The sequence below is a fragment of the Macrobrachium nipponense genome, chromosome 17, assembly GCF_015104395.2.
Source record: "Macrobrachium nipponense isolate FS-2020 chromosome 17, ASM1510439v2, whole genome shotgun sequence".
Taxonomy (NCBI): Eukaryota; Metazoa; Arthropoda; class Malacostraca; order Decapoda; family Palaemonidae; genus Macrobrachium; species Macrobrachium nipponense.
Window position 1 is genome coordinate 89,154,410 of NC_087210.1, and position 17,050 is coordinate 89,171,459.

The 17,050-nt window shown below is 34.5% G+C and overlaps 3 protein-coding genes across 6 annotated transcripts in view; 1 reads left to right on the plus strand and 2 right to left on the minus strand.

The window, feature by feature from the left end:
- The window catches only part of LOC135196455 (calponin homology domain-containing protein DDB_G0272472-like), an 84,883-nt gene extending 73,174 nt beyond the window's left edge, over positions 1-11,709 (minus strand). The window contains exon 1 of the mRNA XM_064223299.1: positions 11,644-11,709. The gene's annotated coding sequence lies outside the window, so the exon portion shown is untranslated. The remainder of the gene's footprint in view (positions 1-11,643) is intronic.
- LOC135196456 (protein DGCR6-like) lies at positions 486-7,256 on the plus strand. Its single transcript, XM_064223300.1, has 4 exons — positions 486-1,210; positions 1,627-1,787; positions 3,668-3,852; positions 5,974-7,256. The coding sequence occupies exons 1-4, from the start codon at positions 1,125-1,127 to the stop codon at positions 6,115-6,117; spliced, it is 576 nt and encodes a 191-aa protein (XP_064079370.1). The 5' UTR covers positions 486-1,124; the 3' UTR covers positions 6,118-7,256.
- Positions 11,710-14,600: 2,891 nt separating the features above from the next.
- LOC135196462 (F-box/LRR-repeat protein 7-like) overlaps positions 14,601-17,050 on the minus strand; it is a 409,207-nt gene continuing 406,757 nt past the window's right edge. For all 4 annotated transcript variants that reach the window (XM_064223310.1, XM_064223308.1, XM_064223307.1 and 1 more), the window contains one exon: positions 14,601-16,964. In XM_064223310.1, the coding sequence (XP_064079380.1) occupies positions 16,429-16,964 (536 nt within the window). In that variant the 3' untranslated portion in view covers positions 14,601-16,428. The remainder of the gene's footprint in view (positions 16,965-17,050) is intronic.

The window sequence follows — 17,050 nt, forward strand, 5'->3', positions numbered from 1 at the left end:
ATCAGAGCGATTGAGAGAGCGAGAGAGAGAGAGAGAGAGAGAGAGAGAGAGAGAGAGAGAGAGAGAGAGAGAGAGAGAGAGAGAGAGAGATTCTTCATTTCACTATACGATTTAATACATGATGTCTAAAGATGAAATACGGAACAGAGGACAACTGAATATTTTATATTGAGCCTAATAATATATATAGATACCTAATATCTTACGGTATGTTTGTTCTATCTTTAAAAAAATAGTAGCCATTAAAAACGTCTCCATAAACTTTGTTTACAATGTAAAGTGATAGCCCGAGCAATTCAGTTACGTTCTATATACACAGTTCAACCAAAGGCTGCGATATCGTAATTTTACCACGTCGAATGATCAAAACGCATTGTTTTAAATAATTAAATACATTAAGTATATTTATTAGACTATTTAAAAGTTATTAATACTATTTTGTTATATTCTAGGAAAGTTTTGCATCTCGATGCGTAGAAGACGCAACTCGTTGTTTACCTTCCTGTGCCAATTTGACATTACGTTGAGGGCCACAGCTATCCATTATATCATTTAGCGATATTATACACTCATTAATGTAATGCGTTGTCAAATCTCCTGTTTTGTGCGACTCATACTCCGTATTATAGCCGAACATAGTTAATATTTAGGTGTTGTTAAGGCCACGGTAGTGTTAAAGGTAGTTGACAGCCTCGAATACCTGGTAGTTAGCGAAATTACTCCAAAGAGTGAAGTGATTTATAGGGTGTTTACTTAATGAAAAAATATAGTTAATATGGACGTTTTTAGAATTAGCTTAACGTAAATTGAGTCTGATTTTCATGCCTGTATACCAGGCTACCCAGTGTTAGGCTTGACCTGGAATACCCTCAGGCGGGTTGTTACAAACTTGGGGTTAGGTAGACTACGCAAGAAGGAAGGCATAGTTTATCATGTTTTATTTACGAGATCAGAAGAGATTCAAGAAAATGCATTAGTTAGTCTTGAATAGGTTAGGGCTTAACTTTCACACAGGTTAGGCCAGGTTACTTAAACTTGTGTTAAGTCTCTTATATAGGCCAAAACTAAAGGCCTTACCAGATAGGTTAGGTGAGTGTAAAGTATCTACTTCAGTTACATTAAAAATGCATAGTGGCAGTGCCACTGATACGCAAGAAAAATTATACAAAATGTTGGAAAAGCTACAGTCTATGGCTCGTGAGATTCCAACGTAAGTGGTCATTGCCAGTTTTAGTTCCATTACTAATTGCATAAATTTCCTTTTAGATTAGAATATTAGATATTATAAGCAATTTGACTAACTAATGTGGGAAAGTATTTTAAAATTGCAATTGACATGTCAAGATAGTTTTTTAAAATTGACCATCATATGTTAACCATGTACTGCATTCAATGAGTCTGCCATATCTCTGATAATTTTTTTCAATTTGGGGGCAAGTCTTTGCCTTTACAGTAATATTTTGACTCACCTTGTTCGAATAAATTGTTATTTGCACATAGTACATTGTTTACTGTACTTCATATATTAATATGAAACATCCTTGTACTTAAAGTCACAAGGGTGTTTGTAAACTTATTGAAAAGTTATTGTTAATAATACAATTTTAATCCTTTTTCCCCATGTAGGAAGTTTCAGCAGCGATTGCCATATGATTTACTTTCGTCATTGGCCCATGTATTACTCGACAACACCGTGTTTGAGATTGTGCGAGAACTTGTAGAACTTCAATATATGACCGAAAAGAGTTTACACCAACAACGTATGCATATGCTTCACAAGCATCGAGGTATTTTCAAAGTATATTGTTATTTTAACATTATCTTCTCAGTTTTCAGTGTGATGAGGGAATGTTTTTATTATTTCCTACTAAAGTATCTGTAGATCCTATTTTAATAATACAAGAAAAAGTTAGTATGAAGTTTGTTTAAATTCAGACGTATTACTTTACAGTAGCCAAACATTGTGAAAGTCGGGTGAATGATCAGTTCATTATGTTATTGAGGGCTTTGATGATTATACTACTACAATGTTGGTTTGGTATGCAATCTTAGATAAATGTTCAGTATATTTGTTTTGTTTAGATAATTGAGTATATTTTCATTTGTTTCTACTCTCTAGAGTCAGTGTACTCTTTGATGCTTAAATTAGATTGAAGATGGGTGTTGTGTACTGATAGGTTAGTCTTTTTTCATATATATTTATTATTATTCTAATAAATATAAGTTTGTGTTGTGATATCATTCCATAACATAAGTGGATGGATTATGAAATTGAAGCTCAAAAGGCAAGCACTAGGCTACAAGGCCATTCAGCCTTTCTGTTAGAAATATTAACATTCCATAAATCTGAAGTTTTTTATTTTAAATTTAATCAATTAGTCAGTTTCGGATTAAACTTGAAAGAGGACAAAGTCTTATTAAAGTATTTAAAAAGTACATTATTCATTGTACTAGGCTAGTGAATTAACACTTCTTTCTTATTAAAGTACTTTTAAAAACTAAATTATTCTTTTTACTAAGCTAGTGAATCAACATTTCTTTCTTTTGAAATGTGTTTATCCTGTTAAAATGTGCTACACTAACATTTGTCTGACAAATGTCACGGTAAGGCATTTTCCCTCCCTCACAATTCTGTGTAAGCGGCAGTATGTAAAATATGTTCAGTAACTATATTTCTGTTTTTTGTTCAGAACTCATGCACACTTACTGTTTTACCCTTGGTTTTTAGAATTTTATGTCTCTTATTTGTTATCAAATAAGTTTACTTTTCTTGCCATGGTGGAAGATTTCTTGAAATTATGGAGTATGTCTGGAGAAATGCAGATTGCAGGACTAGGATACTGTTAAGTCAACTTTGTGTAAAAAAAATTTATGTTTATTTGTTTAATACTGCTCTACATCAGAAATTTATATTGCATGCATAAGGATTGTATTAGTATAGTACTCTACACAACGGAGATGTGGTAAATAGAAAGATAAATTTAAATTTTGAATGGGTTTGATAAGTTCAGTGTTTAATAGTGAGAGGAATGAAAAACTTGAATACTTGAACTTTTGTCCTACTGTTTTTCAAATACCATTTGTCATACTACCCAGTACACAAGTCTTTCATTCCTGTCACTAACAAACAATGAACTTGTCAAACCTATTCAACATTTCTCTTTTTCTTTCAGTTACCATACCTCGGTTGTGTAGAGTACTATAATACAATCCTTGTGCATACATGCAATATAAATTTTATGTATGCAACTTACCAAGTAGTTACATAGCTATAGTTTCTAAAATCATAGCTATGTAACTACTTGGTAAGTATACATAAAATCTTATTTATCATAAAAATGTCATTTTCTGAAGTAGACCAGTGTTAAACAAATAAAAAAAATTTACTGCCCCTGACACCTTACTGTGACAGTTTTATTGGTACTAAAATTCTCTGACTGATATTTCCTTTCCAGCTTTTTGTTGTGTTTACTATGATTGCATTCTTCTGAAGTTTAGTCTGTGTAATTGTAGTTTTTTCATTTTTGATCCGTAATTATTTTGGAATTTTATCAGTAACATGCATCAGGCATGGCTAAACTTGTATTTTGCTTCAAAATTAATGGAACTGCCTTTTAAGGACAGATTTTTCAGCTGTATGTGAATATTTTTTTGCACATTTTTTCAGTTGAGAGAGAGAATTTGATTAAAAAGCAGAGAGAAGAGATATTAGCAGCGGAACGGCAAGGTAAAGCACATGTTGCATCGCGCCTACCTCGTTTACATAAAGAGCAGCTCACAGAATTAGAAGCAAGACATTCAAAAGATATTTCAGGCTGTCATGGGCGGATACAGCAGCTTTTAGACCAAAAGGTAATTTCAGTCGTATACATAATAGTTCAGTAGATTATTGAATTTTGGTCTATAGGTTATTGAAGTAATTGTTTTGTATTAAAATTGAAGATGTGTGCCTGTAATAGGAATCCTTACATTACTATGGCTAATAATTGAAAATATTAAGTGTACACATTCATTCTTTAACAGATGTCAACTACCATATTTATATATATTAAACTAAGTTTGCACGATAGCAACATTAGCAATATTGAAATCGTATATGATAACTAAATTACAACCCTCACTTTAAATTTCTGGGTACTTAGTATTAATATATAATTAACCCCCAAAATATTGAAAGAAAATGGGCAAAATGTGCAAAGTCTTTACAGTTTTTAATTAGCACAATAGTCTTGGCTTTTATGACAGGAGACATCAGTATTAAAATTTATTATTTATTAGTGCCAGAATGTAATTGCATAGGAGTATGATATGTTTAAGCTTTATTTTTCATGAAGAATTTGAAGAGATGCAGCATTTTTCATAGTTTTACTAACAGTGTGGAAATTAATTACTCTTTCCTGCAACAGGAATACATAAGATGGGGCAACCTACTTGTTTCGGTTGTCTAGATATTGGGGAACAGACCGTGAAATCTTATTAGGGATGTGGTTATTTTATTGAGCAAAGAATGCGGAAATGTAGTACGTGTAGAATAGACTTTGTAAATAATCAGTAACTCACTGGATTCACAAAGCTAGATATGTATCCTAACACTGAGAGTGAAGCAGCCAAATCAGGAAGAGCTGATGCCTTAGAGAAAGGCCTATCCTACTGAAATCTATGGGACATGGACTAACAACTCACCAAGCAGCCAAAATTTGGACTTGCCAGAAAGATGCGTTTGTAAATGAGAAGTGAAAATTGGACAGAAGGTAAAATTAAAGAAGTTACACAGCTAGGTGGGAAAAGAAAATAGGTATTGGATGAAAAAGGCAGAAAGTAGCTTGGCTTTAGGCCAAAGGGACACTGCAAGAAAACCATGAGCACTGCCTACATAATATAGATGGCACCCCCTCTGTGAGAAAGGTATTCTTTACATCAGTAAATAGATGTCAGGGAACAGAATAAAGTGGTGCACAAGTGTATTTACTTCCTAGATTGGGTACTTGCTCTCTGGAAATGAGTATGAAACTCACCTTTTTTTTCTAAAAATCATATTTGGTTTATGAGGAAAAAACTTCAAAACAAATGAAAAATTTGAGTAATTGGGAAGTGTGCTATAATGTGGCAAACTTCAGTACTGTTACTCAAACATCAATACTATTAATCTTAATAAAGGAGATCAAGAGCTGTACTGTATGAAGATGTTATTGGTGTTGTTTTCTTCACAGTTTCCATTCATTGTCAGTAGAAGTTAGCAATCAGAGCTACTAGTCAGGTCAGGTTTGGTTGAACATGTCCCTTGTTTGTAAATATAGCATTTTTATAGTAAAATGAAATTTTATATATACTTACCAAGTAATTACATAGCTATGCAGTTGACCCCCTTATTTGCATTTTCGACCTTTGTGGACTCGCGTATTTGCGGACTCTATGGACCATATCTACCCATTATTCGTGGGAAATTCATGTATTTGCGGTATTTTTTTATGATAAATATCCACAAATTACTGTATTTTCATTTCAGTTTCATGATTAAATGCACTTTTTGTGATAAAACTATTAAAAAAAAACCAGGTATAAGCATTTTTAGTGGGTTTTTCTTGAGTTTGAACTAACAAAATGTAGGTAGTTTTAAGCATTTCTATAGGGGTTCTAAGTATTCGCGAATTCTAGCTATTCGCGGGTGAAGGGGCCCCGTCTGGTATGTATCCCCTGTGAGTACAGGGGTTCCACTGTAAGTGGAACTTATGGCTATGTAATTACTTGGTAAATTACTTATATAAAATTCTGCAATAAGTCTTGGTTATAAAATATTCCTTTAGGAATAAAAGAGAATGCTTCCTTGCAGAATTCAACTGACTGATGTGCTAAATATCATGTGGGCACAGCTGCATTAAAGACAAGATTTTTGACTAATGAGTGTGTACTAAGTGGAAGGTAGTTAGCATCATGTTATACTATCCTTAATCATAGAATTTTGTTTCCTTTCAGGTAATAGAGCAACAGTCAACTCTACAACAAGTTGGGGTCCCAGGATTTCATGAAACTGACAATCCAATAGAAATTAAAGTTCAGATGTATATTATGAACTTTATAGTTAAACTTGGTGGAATTAAAGTACCACCAAACAAATGATTTTATGGTGTACTCAGATAAAAAATTGCTCAAGCGATTTAACCAGATTCATAAGAAATTTTCTCCTGATAATTTTAAGTTGAAAGGTATTTAATAGTTTAATTTATTGCTGTTATGTCCTAATGTTGTTTAATATTTATTTTCCTAACTAGTTTAGAGATGCAATTCTGCTTTTGGATCTGTTAACATTGCAGCCGGAAAGTGACACATGAAAAATAGAAGTCTTGTAATGTGAGAGTTTATGAGGGACTAAAGTTTGGACTTAGTGTAGGATTATTGTACTACTTAAAATGCAGTATACTGTATGCTGTACTTGTGTACGTATATTGTTAATTGTCTTGAATATTTGTGGTGTGCAAATTTGCACCCCATAGGAAGCATTGCCTTTAATGTGCATAGGCAGCTAAATGCAGTTAGTGCTGAGTGTCCTTTGCAATATAATTTTGACCTCCGGCTGCTGTGTTGCTCTAAGGCTTTTACTAGTCATCCATTCCCTCAGATCTTTCCTCCTTGGCTGCCGATTTCAACTTTGTCGTGCCCCCAGTTTTTGTAAACGAGGTTTTAAATTTTGAGTCACTGGTGTGACAGTGCTACTTATTTATAATGCTGATATGGGGGAAATGCAGAAAGAAAGAAGTTGCGTTATGAAGTAATGGTGACACTGAAGCTGATCGATAGTACTATATGTAAGATATGAAGTGAAAAGTACATAAAAGTTACTTTAGCCAGGGATCTGTAATGCATTTGCAAATGTGGACTATTTATATAAATCTTTGTACATAAGTGATAAGATACTTTGTGCTTCCTATTAGATATTTACAGTGAAGAAACTCATGATGTATTTTGTAATACATGTATGATGTTCTGGAGATTTTGAGAACAGGTTTTGTTGCTTTTAGTGACCTGAAGTTTATGAAAGCATAAATCTGAAGCTGAAGTTTAACAAACCAGATAGTAATAGAAACAAATTTTGTTTTATTATGAGATATTATGGAAATTTCTGAAAAATAGTACATTTGTTTGCAATACCATTGTAAGCAATAAAAAAAACCTTTTCCCTCCAAGCCTAATGATAGGTTAAAAGGAATAGCTGCAAAGCATGAAAGTACAAGTGAATAAAAATTCTTTTGTTATACTGTGCTGCACCTTTTGTTTACCTCAGCTTGCCGTATAAATTAGCATTCCTTCCTTACAATTTAGTACAAGATACAGTACCACCACGATTGGTGTAGTGTTACTTACAAAGCATTATCTTTGAAAGAATGAATGCTTTTGATATGAATTTAAAATTTCCAGTCATAGTATTGTGATGCATCATCAGTACCATAGGCTGCAAAGTAGTGCATAATTATCTTGCCAGGATATTAGGGTAACATGTTGACTACAGTATTCCATTTTTTTTAATTCTGGGAAAGTGGGGACAGGGTGTTTTTTTATAACAGTATTGGATACCTGTCATATTTTAATGGATTATTTCTCTGGTAATTTCTACCGATTGCTTAGTATTTTACTTTTCATGGGCACAATGAATTGACAGGTTTCTCAATCCTGGCTCGAGGTTATCTTTCTTTATCCAGTCAAGACCAGACATTTACTCAATCTAGTTATTAGCCTTCTGCAATGCTTAGTATACAGTATTTTGAATAGAGTTCTTTTTCACACTTGTGATATTGCTCACTTGATGTGAAGAATATGATCTGATACTAAACATAAGAACAATTTAGAAGTCTGAATTTATTATCTGCATGTGTCATATGTCGAGTTGAGTTTTTACATGGAACGTATTAATGCACACTCATGGTGAATAAAAAAAATGTTGCTTATTGTTTATTCACACGTCATTCTGTGCATCTTGCTGTATTGCTTGATGTTTTAATGTGTCTTGCTGTATTGTTTAATGTTTTAAGAGTTTTTTGTCACTAGATTGTGGAGATCCTGGGAAGTTTTACGTCGCTTTTCCTAGATCCCAGAGACTGACAACATTAGCCAAATTGTTACAAATCTTCAGCACACCCTTCCTTGGGATGAAATACTAGTACAGAATACTGAAGCCACTTCCCTTCTACCCAGCTTTGACACCAGATGAAAATGGCACTGGGGGTGCACCTGGCAGCTTTGACATGCAATATGGCAAACACTAATCTTCTTGAGGCAGCTTTTTTATCCCAATATACAGATCAGTTTTCTATTGATAAGACTCCATAGGTAAGAACATTTAGACAAATTATGGTAAATCACCCTGAGAGAGATGTCCAAAATAAGGAAGCCTAACAAAAGTTACTAAAGATCTAGTATCATGGCACCCAGACAAGCAACAACGCCTAATACAGGAGCTTGAGACACGTAACCAATCAAGAAAATAAAGATACAAACAACCAACTGAGAGCTTTAGGTTTGAGCACCCAATCGTAGGCCTCAAACAAACATCGAATTACAATCCTAAGACATTTACAAACATTCAAGAGCCTGAGAAACAAGTATCTATTATTGGTGACCTTTCAAGCCAGGTGACATGGATGAACGATACAAGAAAATAAGACTCGACTGATACTAGAGTGAGAGACCGATGGCTGATAGGGGACACTGGGACATAACTACATCCACCTCGAGTCACTACGCTAGTAGCCCGATTCAAATAACTTGAACGAGGTATGATTATGGTGCTTGGGCAAGGACAGGGAGTTGTAGTCTAAAAATGCTGGGGGTCCTTTAAGAATACTTCAGGAACACTGGAATCATGGAATTGGGAGCGTGTAGAACCTGGAGAGCTTGTATCATCCTCATTTAGAAGAGAAGAAAGGACAACACTCCTTGAGTATGTCTTATTGTGCTAAGAACATTGAGACACCACTAGCTACTAGGCTGAATAGATGTAAGATGGGTTTGATCCTGAATATTGGACAACACACTGAGTAGTTCTTGTGGAGGGCACTGATGTTTTAAGGTAAAAATGCTGATGTCAGACATAAGAGTATATATATCATTAGTTACTTCACACTGAGTAGGCGAGCATATGATAAACAAAATGGTATACCACAATCTTCAGAAAAATCACCATTCTATAACTTGTGATAAATATACATTTAGTCTTTTAATAGTTACTCACATAAGAAAGCACTATGAGCAAAAAAAAAAAAAAAAAAAATTCTTGTTTCCAATGTTTGTGTATATGGTACATCTTACTATATGCTGCTGTATCACTACTGTCCCGCCTGAAAGCATACAAATCATGATATAGTAAGACTACTGTCCCACCTGAAAGCATACAAATCATGATATAGTAAGACTACTGTCACACCTGAAAGCATACAAATCATGATATAATAAGACTACTGACACACCTGAAGGCATACAAATCATGATATAATAAGACTACTGTCACACCTGAAGGCATACAAATCATGATATAGTAAGAAAACAAAACTAAATTTGGCATGGGTCTATGTATGAACAAAGCATCATTGCTATAAAGTAGATAAAGTTTAACCTATCTTTAAGCCCCTTTTGAGTGAAATGGACCAACTGTTATCACGGGTATCTAGTGTAAGAATAAGCAAATGGGTCACCTCTTGCTGTAGACGTCAAAAGCAGCCTCATGAACAGACTAAAATATCCCGAAGAAAAACTGCAAACCTAGGATCATGTCAAGATTAGCAAACCCACTCTTTTTCATGACAATATTGTACATAATATATATTCACATGTAAATCAGTGGTAAAATACTATCTTGAAAAAGAGTGAGTTAGCTAATTTTGACATGATTCCAGACCTGTGCACCTACTTGAAAAAGCTGTGGATCCAGATTAGTATCAGTACACCCGCTGCGTATGCTGATAAAATCAGCTACCTCGAAATCTCCCTGGTAAGAAACCTCAAATATATATAAAAAAAAAACTGCAAAGGATTGCCAGTCATTGTCAATACCAGCCTCTGAGTTTTGTAAAGGCAAATGTGCCTTGGATCATGGTAAACCTCATATAACCTGCTTTAATGAATGCATTCTTCCAAATGAAGTAATACTTGAACTTCGATTCTTATGAAGGAGAAACACAGACATTACGGTAATTCTACAGAATAGTTCCGCACGGGCTGCAAGGAACGTAACCCCGGATACGACATCCACTAGGTGATTGGGGCGTCCAATGTATTTCGTAGTGTTTAGTACTGGCCCCCCGGGGTTAATTACAGTCGTCCGAAAAAATATTACTTAAAATTCTTGTTCAGGAGGTAAAACTGCTTAGAAAACCGCAACTACCATAGTCTAGGCGGAATAGTACTGTAGATCTACCATTTATTATGCACAATACAACGACGAATCCTGTTTACAGATATAAATACTACGTTTTTAAAGCACGGGTGCCACCTTAGATGAGCAGCTATTTTTTCTTGTAAACAGCTAAACTAATCATAACATTTTGGACAACAGATGTCACATTGATTACGTTTTAACTTATTGCAAAACTCTCTCTTAAAAGCCACTGAGAAAACAGAAATGTTCCTTCATATGTTATACAAAGTACAACGAACAAACACACAAATAACTATTTTTTTTATAGGCTGAAGTTACGCCTAAATTAAATATGCAATCCATAAAAATTAAACAAGAATAAAAATGTCATTCATAAAAAATATCAAATAAATAATGTCATATACATAAATACACGAAGTTTACGCTATTACAAATCAATTTGAGAAATCGAAGTTTCAATTACTTGTGAAACAAGGCAGGAATAATAGTAGCAATCGGGCATGCGCAATTGGAGTGGCATGTTGAGACAGTTAATATTCTTACTTTTTCTATGAAGAAAAAGAAAAATGATTTGTATTGCTGTAGACAGCGAGGGAACTAAAACTTGACATCGCTACCGCGGCAAAAGTATCATTCAAGTTAATGGGCGCCATGTTTACCACCAGCCCCTTGGAGATGAACGTAAAACTCAAAGCATAAACAAAAGACGTAAACACTAACAAAAACATTTATAAGATGTCGGTAAATACTCTGACCTAGACCAGGCCGCGGTAGTTACGTCATGACAATGAAAATATAATTGAATGATATCCTGGATTTTATAAAGCCTTAAAAATACGAGGGGTAATTCTACATAATAGTTCCGTATGGACTGCAAGGAACGTAACCATGGATACGACAACCACTAGGGATTGGGGCGTCCAATGTATTTCGCCGTGTTTAGGACTGGTCCCTGTGAGTTAATTACAGTCGTCCGAATAAATATTACTTAAAATTCTTGTTCAGAAGGTAATACTGCATAGAAAACCGCAACTGCCATAGTCTAGGCCGCCGCGGAATAGTAATAAGGATCTACCCAAGGAGTCACGTGACTTAGACGCTTAAATGTTGACATTGAATAACACCTTAAGTTATACAGTGCGTGCGCGCTGTGCATGTGTGTAAGTGGACAAGGAACGCATGCCGATTTAAATACGTAGCAACATGTATTTCAGCCCTGTAAAGATTCAAGAACTACAAAACAATTTATATACAACAGTTAGCATGGTACTACTCACGTCAAGTTTCGGGCAGAGATATCTGCTTTGGTAAAAAGAAAAAAAAAAAAGAAAAACTTGCACTTGGTACTTAACACACGTGCTCACTCACGCAACGCTTAGTGTACTAACATTTTTTTTAATATACTGTAGCTGTAATACAAGACCATGTAAACAAGAGAAGCAACTATTAGCAAAACTATAGCTTTACTTTCTCAGCGCGAAATTCCTATTTTTATAAATGAAGCATGGCATAATAGCTCTCTGTATTGGGTGCTTTTATGAGCAATTGGCTTTATTTTCTCTATGGTAAATTTCCTTTGAAACCATATTTTTTATAAATAAAATCTGGAGAAATGGCGTGCAGGGGAACATTCTAAACATTCTACATTTTAATGTGTATGTAAAAATGGTATGGTAACACCATTGTTAAAGTGAGCGCCTCAGCGGCGTGGTTGGTATGGTATTGGCGTCCCACCTAGCTGGTCACGGGTTCGATTTTCGGCCATTCCATTCAGGAGTGAGAGATGTGTATTTCTGGTGATAGAAGTTCACTCTCGACGTGGTTCGGAAGGACGTAAAGCCGTTGGTCACCTTTGCTGAAAAACCACTGGTTCCATGCAACGTAAGAGCACCATACAAACTAGAATACCAGACCCTAACTGGCAAGATAGGGTCATCCCTTGCGGGGCACTTTTAGTGCTGCGCGTACTTAGTATATTGCTTGCCTTTAAGTTTGCAACAGAGAAGGTCATGATCCACCTGCAGAACAAAGCTATAAGGAACATTACAAACACCCAATGACTGTAGTTCACTTCAGCTTTAGATACTACAGTCAATCATTTTTAATTCGTCATGTGATAAAAAATGTTAATGATTGGTAATTTTTTTTATTAAACACAAGACATAAGAATCTTGTGTAATGTAAATAAATTATAAAAACATCTCATAAAAACTTACATAATTGGATAATAACAATATACAAAATCAATACATTATGATTGCATATAAAATGAATAGGCACACATTATGGCAATAGCGTCAACAACCAAACTCACACTTGCCCTAAAGATGTAATTTTTTTCAGTGTACGACTGTAGTTCACAAAGAATCAATATATATATATATATATATATATATATATATATATATATATACATATATATATATATATATATATATATATATATATATATATATATATATATATATATATAATATATATAACCATCTTACTGAACAGCTGTGAGTCTGGAAGTAGCGAGTTGAAAATGGCAACACAACAGTAAATTTGTTACTTTGGATTACTACTGCATTGAAAAAAAAAATGAACATTACCCCCATATAAGTGGGTCACTCATAATACCCCATGGGTATTTCAGGATTATTTGTCAGTATACATGATCAAAATTTTAAAGATTTTCTGGCTGAATCCAGATTCAAATGAAAATATGTACAGTATACAGGATTTTACTGTAAACAGTGCATATTCAACATCGTCGCAGTTCTTATCCAGACTAGAAGAAAATTTCAATGATAAAAAATGAATATGAATGATTGATATGCAATGTGCATGACCTCACAAAAATCAGAACAATAAAATGTACATGATAGTGCCAAAATAAAAATTAACACATTATTATAACAAATAAAAAATTGTCTAAATGAAGAGAAAAATAAAATCATGTTTAAGGTAAAAACAATTACACATTCAGACTTCAACCACTAGCTGTTTACAAAATTTCTTTTGCAATATTTAAAAAATAATCCTCGGTGTCCATATGCTAAAACTATTCACCCAATAATCCATCTGTAAAAGATGTACAGTAAAATAAAACAGTTGCTTTATAAACTGTAATTGTCGTTTTAACTCGGTTGATACCTGAGATAGATTTTGGATGGTTTCACAATGGAAAAAACAGCTGCGGACAGAAGACTATTGCTATAACAATTTTACTAGGCAGATTATCAAGACCACCAGATCAAATTGTAGAGTGCAGGCCTATGATGACCTTCTTCATTCTTGAATGAAGTACAAAAAATGGAGGCAAGAAAACACTGAAAAAATTTTCCTGGCACATGAAAGAAAGGCAACATATACAGAACGAATAAAAACGGAAAGGTAAATAATAATGCAGTTGAAGCGAAGGAGTTGAAGAACAAAATCTTTCCATTCCACACATATACATAATTTCATTTATAGTAAGCAAACACTTTATTTTGGGATATTGTCTCGATCCCCTTAAATAATCACGCAACTAAGGGTAAGAGGTCAGCTAAAGCACCAATACAAAAAAATTTTAACAGTATACTTTGCATGTGAGATTAGGCAGCTTCAAATGAGTAAAAGCCTTTGAAATAGAAAGGAAATCTATGCAGATAATTGGCACTTTGGTTTGAATATGGAATGCATAAAAAATTACATTGTTTTGCTGAACTGTACACACTAATACTTGCATGTAACAAATTATATTTCATCGTATAATGAACTATCTTAACAATGCCAAACTCAAACTCGCTACGTAAGAGAACATAAAATCACAGATTCTTGACGCCTGTCTCACCAATACTCTTTAGAACCAAAATATTTTTCTAAAATTTTCAAATAATGAATGTCCTAGTTTCGCTCCCTTTACTGTGGTGGAACATCAGGAATCTCGTATGTACATAAGTATAATATATAACAATACAGGCAGTCCCCGGGTTAGGACGGGTTAGGCTTGTGACGTTCCGAGGTTAAGGCGTTTTTTAATTATATTCATCAGAAATTATTTCCAGGGTTACAACGCATGTTCCAGGGTTACGACGCCTACAACGCTGATCTGACACAAGAAATATAACACCAAAAATGCAATATAATCAATATTTGAAAGTTTTTTGATGAAACATGCAATAACAATGCAGTTTACATAGTTTTCAATGCACCCAAAGCATTGAAAACTAAGAAAAGTAAGGTTTTCTTAGGATTTCTGATGATGTTCCGGCTTACGATGATTTTCGGGTTACAACGCGTCTCAAGAACGGAACCCCCGTCGTAACCATGGGACTGCCTGTACACATATTACCAACACTGGCAACATTGCTTGGTTACCGCGCAGAGTATAACTGAAGTAATGTCCAAAAATCACAGACACAATTCAGATGTGATCCTTGTGATGGAATATACCTTAATTCACTTTAACACTTTTTCATTTGATAACTACGAATGTGATATTCTATTTCTCAAGAGATATTTTTATGATATAAAACATACAGGTAACTGTAAAAATGGAAATACAAATTTTAAGTAAAACAGCAGTAAAGATTGTTTACGGCAATACTAATTTCTGAGGTCTAAAAAATTTATCTGGCACTGGAAACTCATGAGAATAATGTTTTAGTGTATAGTACCACAAGTAAAGTCAGTTAATACTTTCTTATGTAGCTCCTCAGTAGTACTTACTAGCTGTGGCTTGCATATATACTGTCAGATGGAACATAATTAATTTTGGGTCAAAACCCCTGAGTTTTGATCACTTAAAAGAGAAAACTTGAGAATGCAAAGGTCATTGTCGTCCAAAAATATTAAAATCAAGAGATGCTTAGTGAATTTTCTTATTGTTCCTGAACATATTTATCTAGCATATAAAACTTGGCTCACAAGCAAGGTAAAATATGCTATGAAGTACATGAATTTTCAACTATACACATTGCTGGTAACAAAAATGTTAATAGTATATATATCTAAAAAAGGCCGACAACGTGATTTTGTTAACATTTCCCACGGTAGTACAATATTTAAAGTGAGCGATCATTAAATAGTACTTACACTGATTTGGTTCTAACGATGTTCTGGTGTCTAGGCCATACTTACAAACGCATTTACACACACGCAATCACAAGTACAATGGTCAACAACTTTGTTTAGTCTTCAACAATTTAGAAAAACTATGCAAAATATATTTCCCAATAGTTAAAGCAAATTAAAGAAAACTTAGACTTCTAACCTTAGCATTGATGCTATAGGGGACGGACTTAATTTTCAGGGTGACTTGTCAGTCTAAACAAAATTGCACTAATATATATATATATATTCTTTTAAGAACACCATAGCTCTCTGTGGGGTAGCACTGCCATGTGACACTTCTAGTGATGAAGTTCTCACCACCAACTGTCAGTATACACTAGCAACCTGCTGCCCCTACCAGACTCACAGGTACAACAAAAAAAAAATAACATGAACTGATGGCTGATTTTTTTTTTCATTTAAAGAGCAGCACTTTTAGAAATAAAGTTCACAGGCATACCAGTTATGTCCCAATATTATGACAAAAGTTATGCCATCAAATGTCTATTATTTCCTTAAATACGGCAAAAAAAAGTGTTATTGAGTAATTTTTCTTCTAAAAATCACAAGAAATTACATGGAGATACACAGAGAAACAGGACTGGCACTACAGCAAAAGAAAGGTACAAACTACAAAGCAGCATTCCGTGCTAAGTTTAGCACCCGTGCTAAGTTTAGCACGACTGTAGCATTACTTTGGTACATGGAGGAGTGAGTAATTTGATGCATTGCTGCACGAGAAAGTTGCCTCACCATTTTGGCACTGAAATTGGCACTGGTGAGTAGGTACTTTAGTTGCCATAGGCTGCATGTATCTTGTGGTGGCATATGACCCACTGCAATACCCAGGACTTGTCCTTGTTGGCACCGAAGATACATAGGCTCATTATTTGGCACTGGGATGAATTTTGTCGTTGTTATTGTAGTCACTGGCACAACACAGGATAACGGAGACAAGATGACAGATATCACTGTACTTGCTAAAAGAAGCCAGGGTTAGTGTGTTCTATAATACAGCGCCTGCAATATTTCTTAACTGTTCTGTAGCCTTCAATAGTCACTTGGCAGTCCTGAATGTTAAGTTGCTGAAGACCCCGACAATAATATGCTATGTATTGAACACCACAATCTGTAATCATATCACACGATTTCACAGATAATTTTTTGAGGTTTGGACAATGTTCGGATATAAGTTTCATTCCGTTATCTGTAACGTCACACTTGCCTATGTCTAAAGCTCTTAATCTTGGGCACGATCTTGCAACCATTTCCATCGAGTCATCACTCACAGCCTCACAACCCCGCACATTGAGGTAACGTAGTTTATAGCAATGACGAGCTATTTGTTTTATACCGGCATCACTTATTTGATCACATTTTGCTACACTTAAATATCTTAGGTTAGGACCTAATTTTGCTAACTCGTACATCCCAAAGTCAGTAATCTGCACACAATCTGAAACACTGACCTCCCGTAACATTAGGCAGTAGCTGGCTATATGTTTTACACCAGTATCTGGAATGAGAGGAAGATACATTATGATGTTAGACAGAATAATTGTAAACTACATTTTATTGAATGGGTACACTAAATACTCCTTA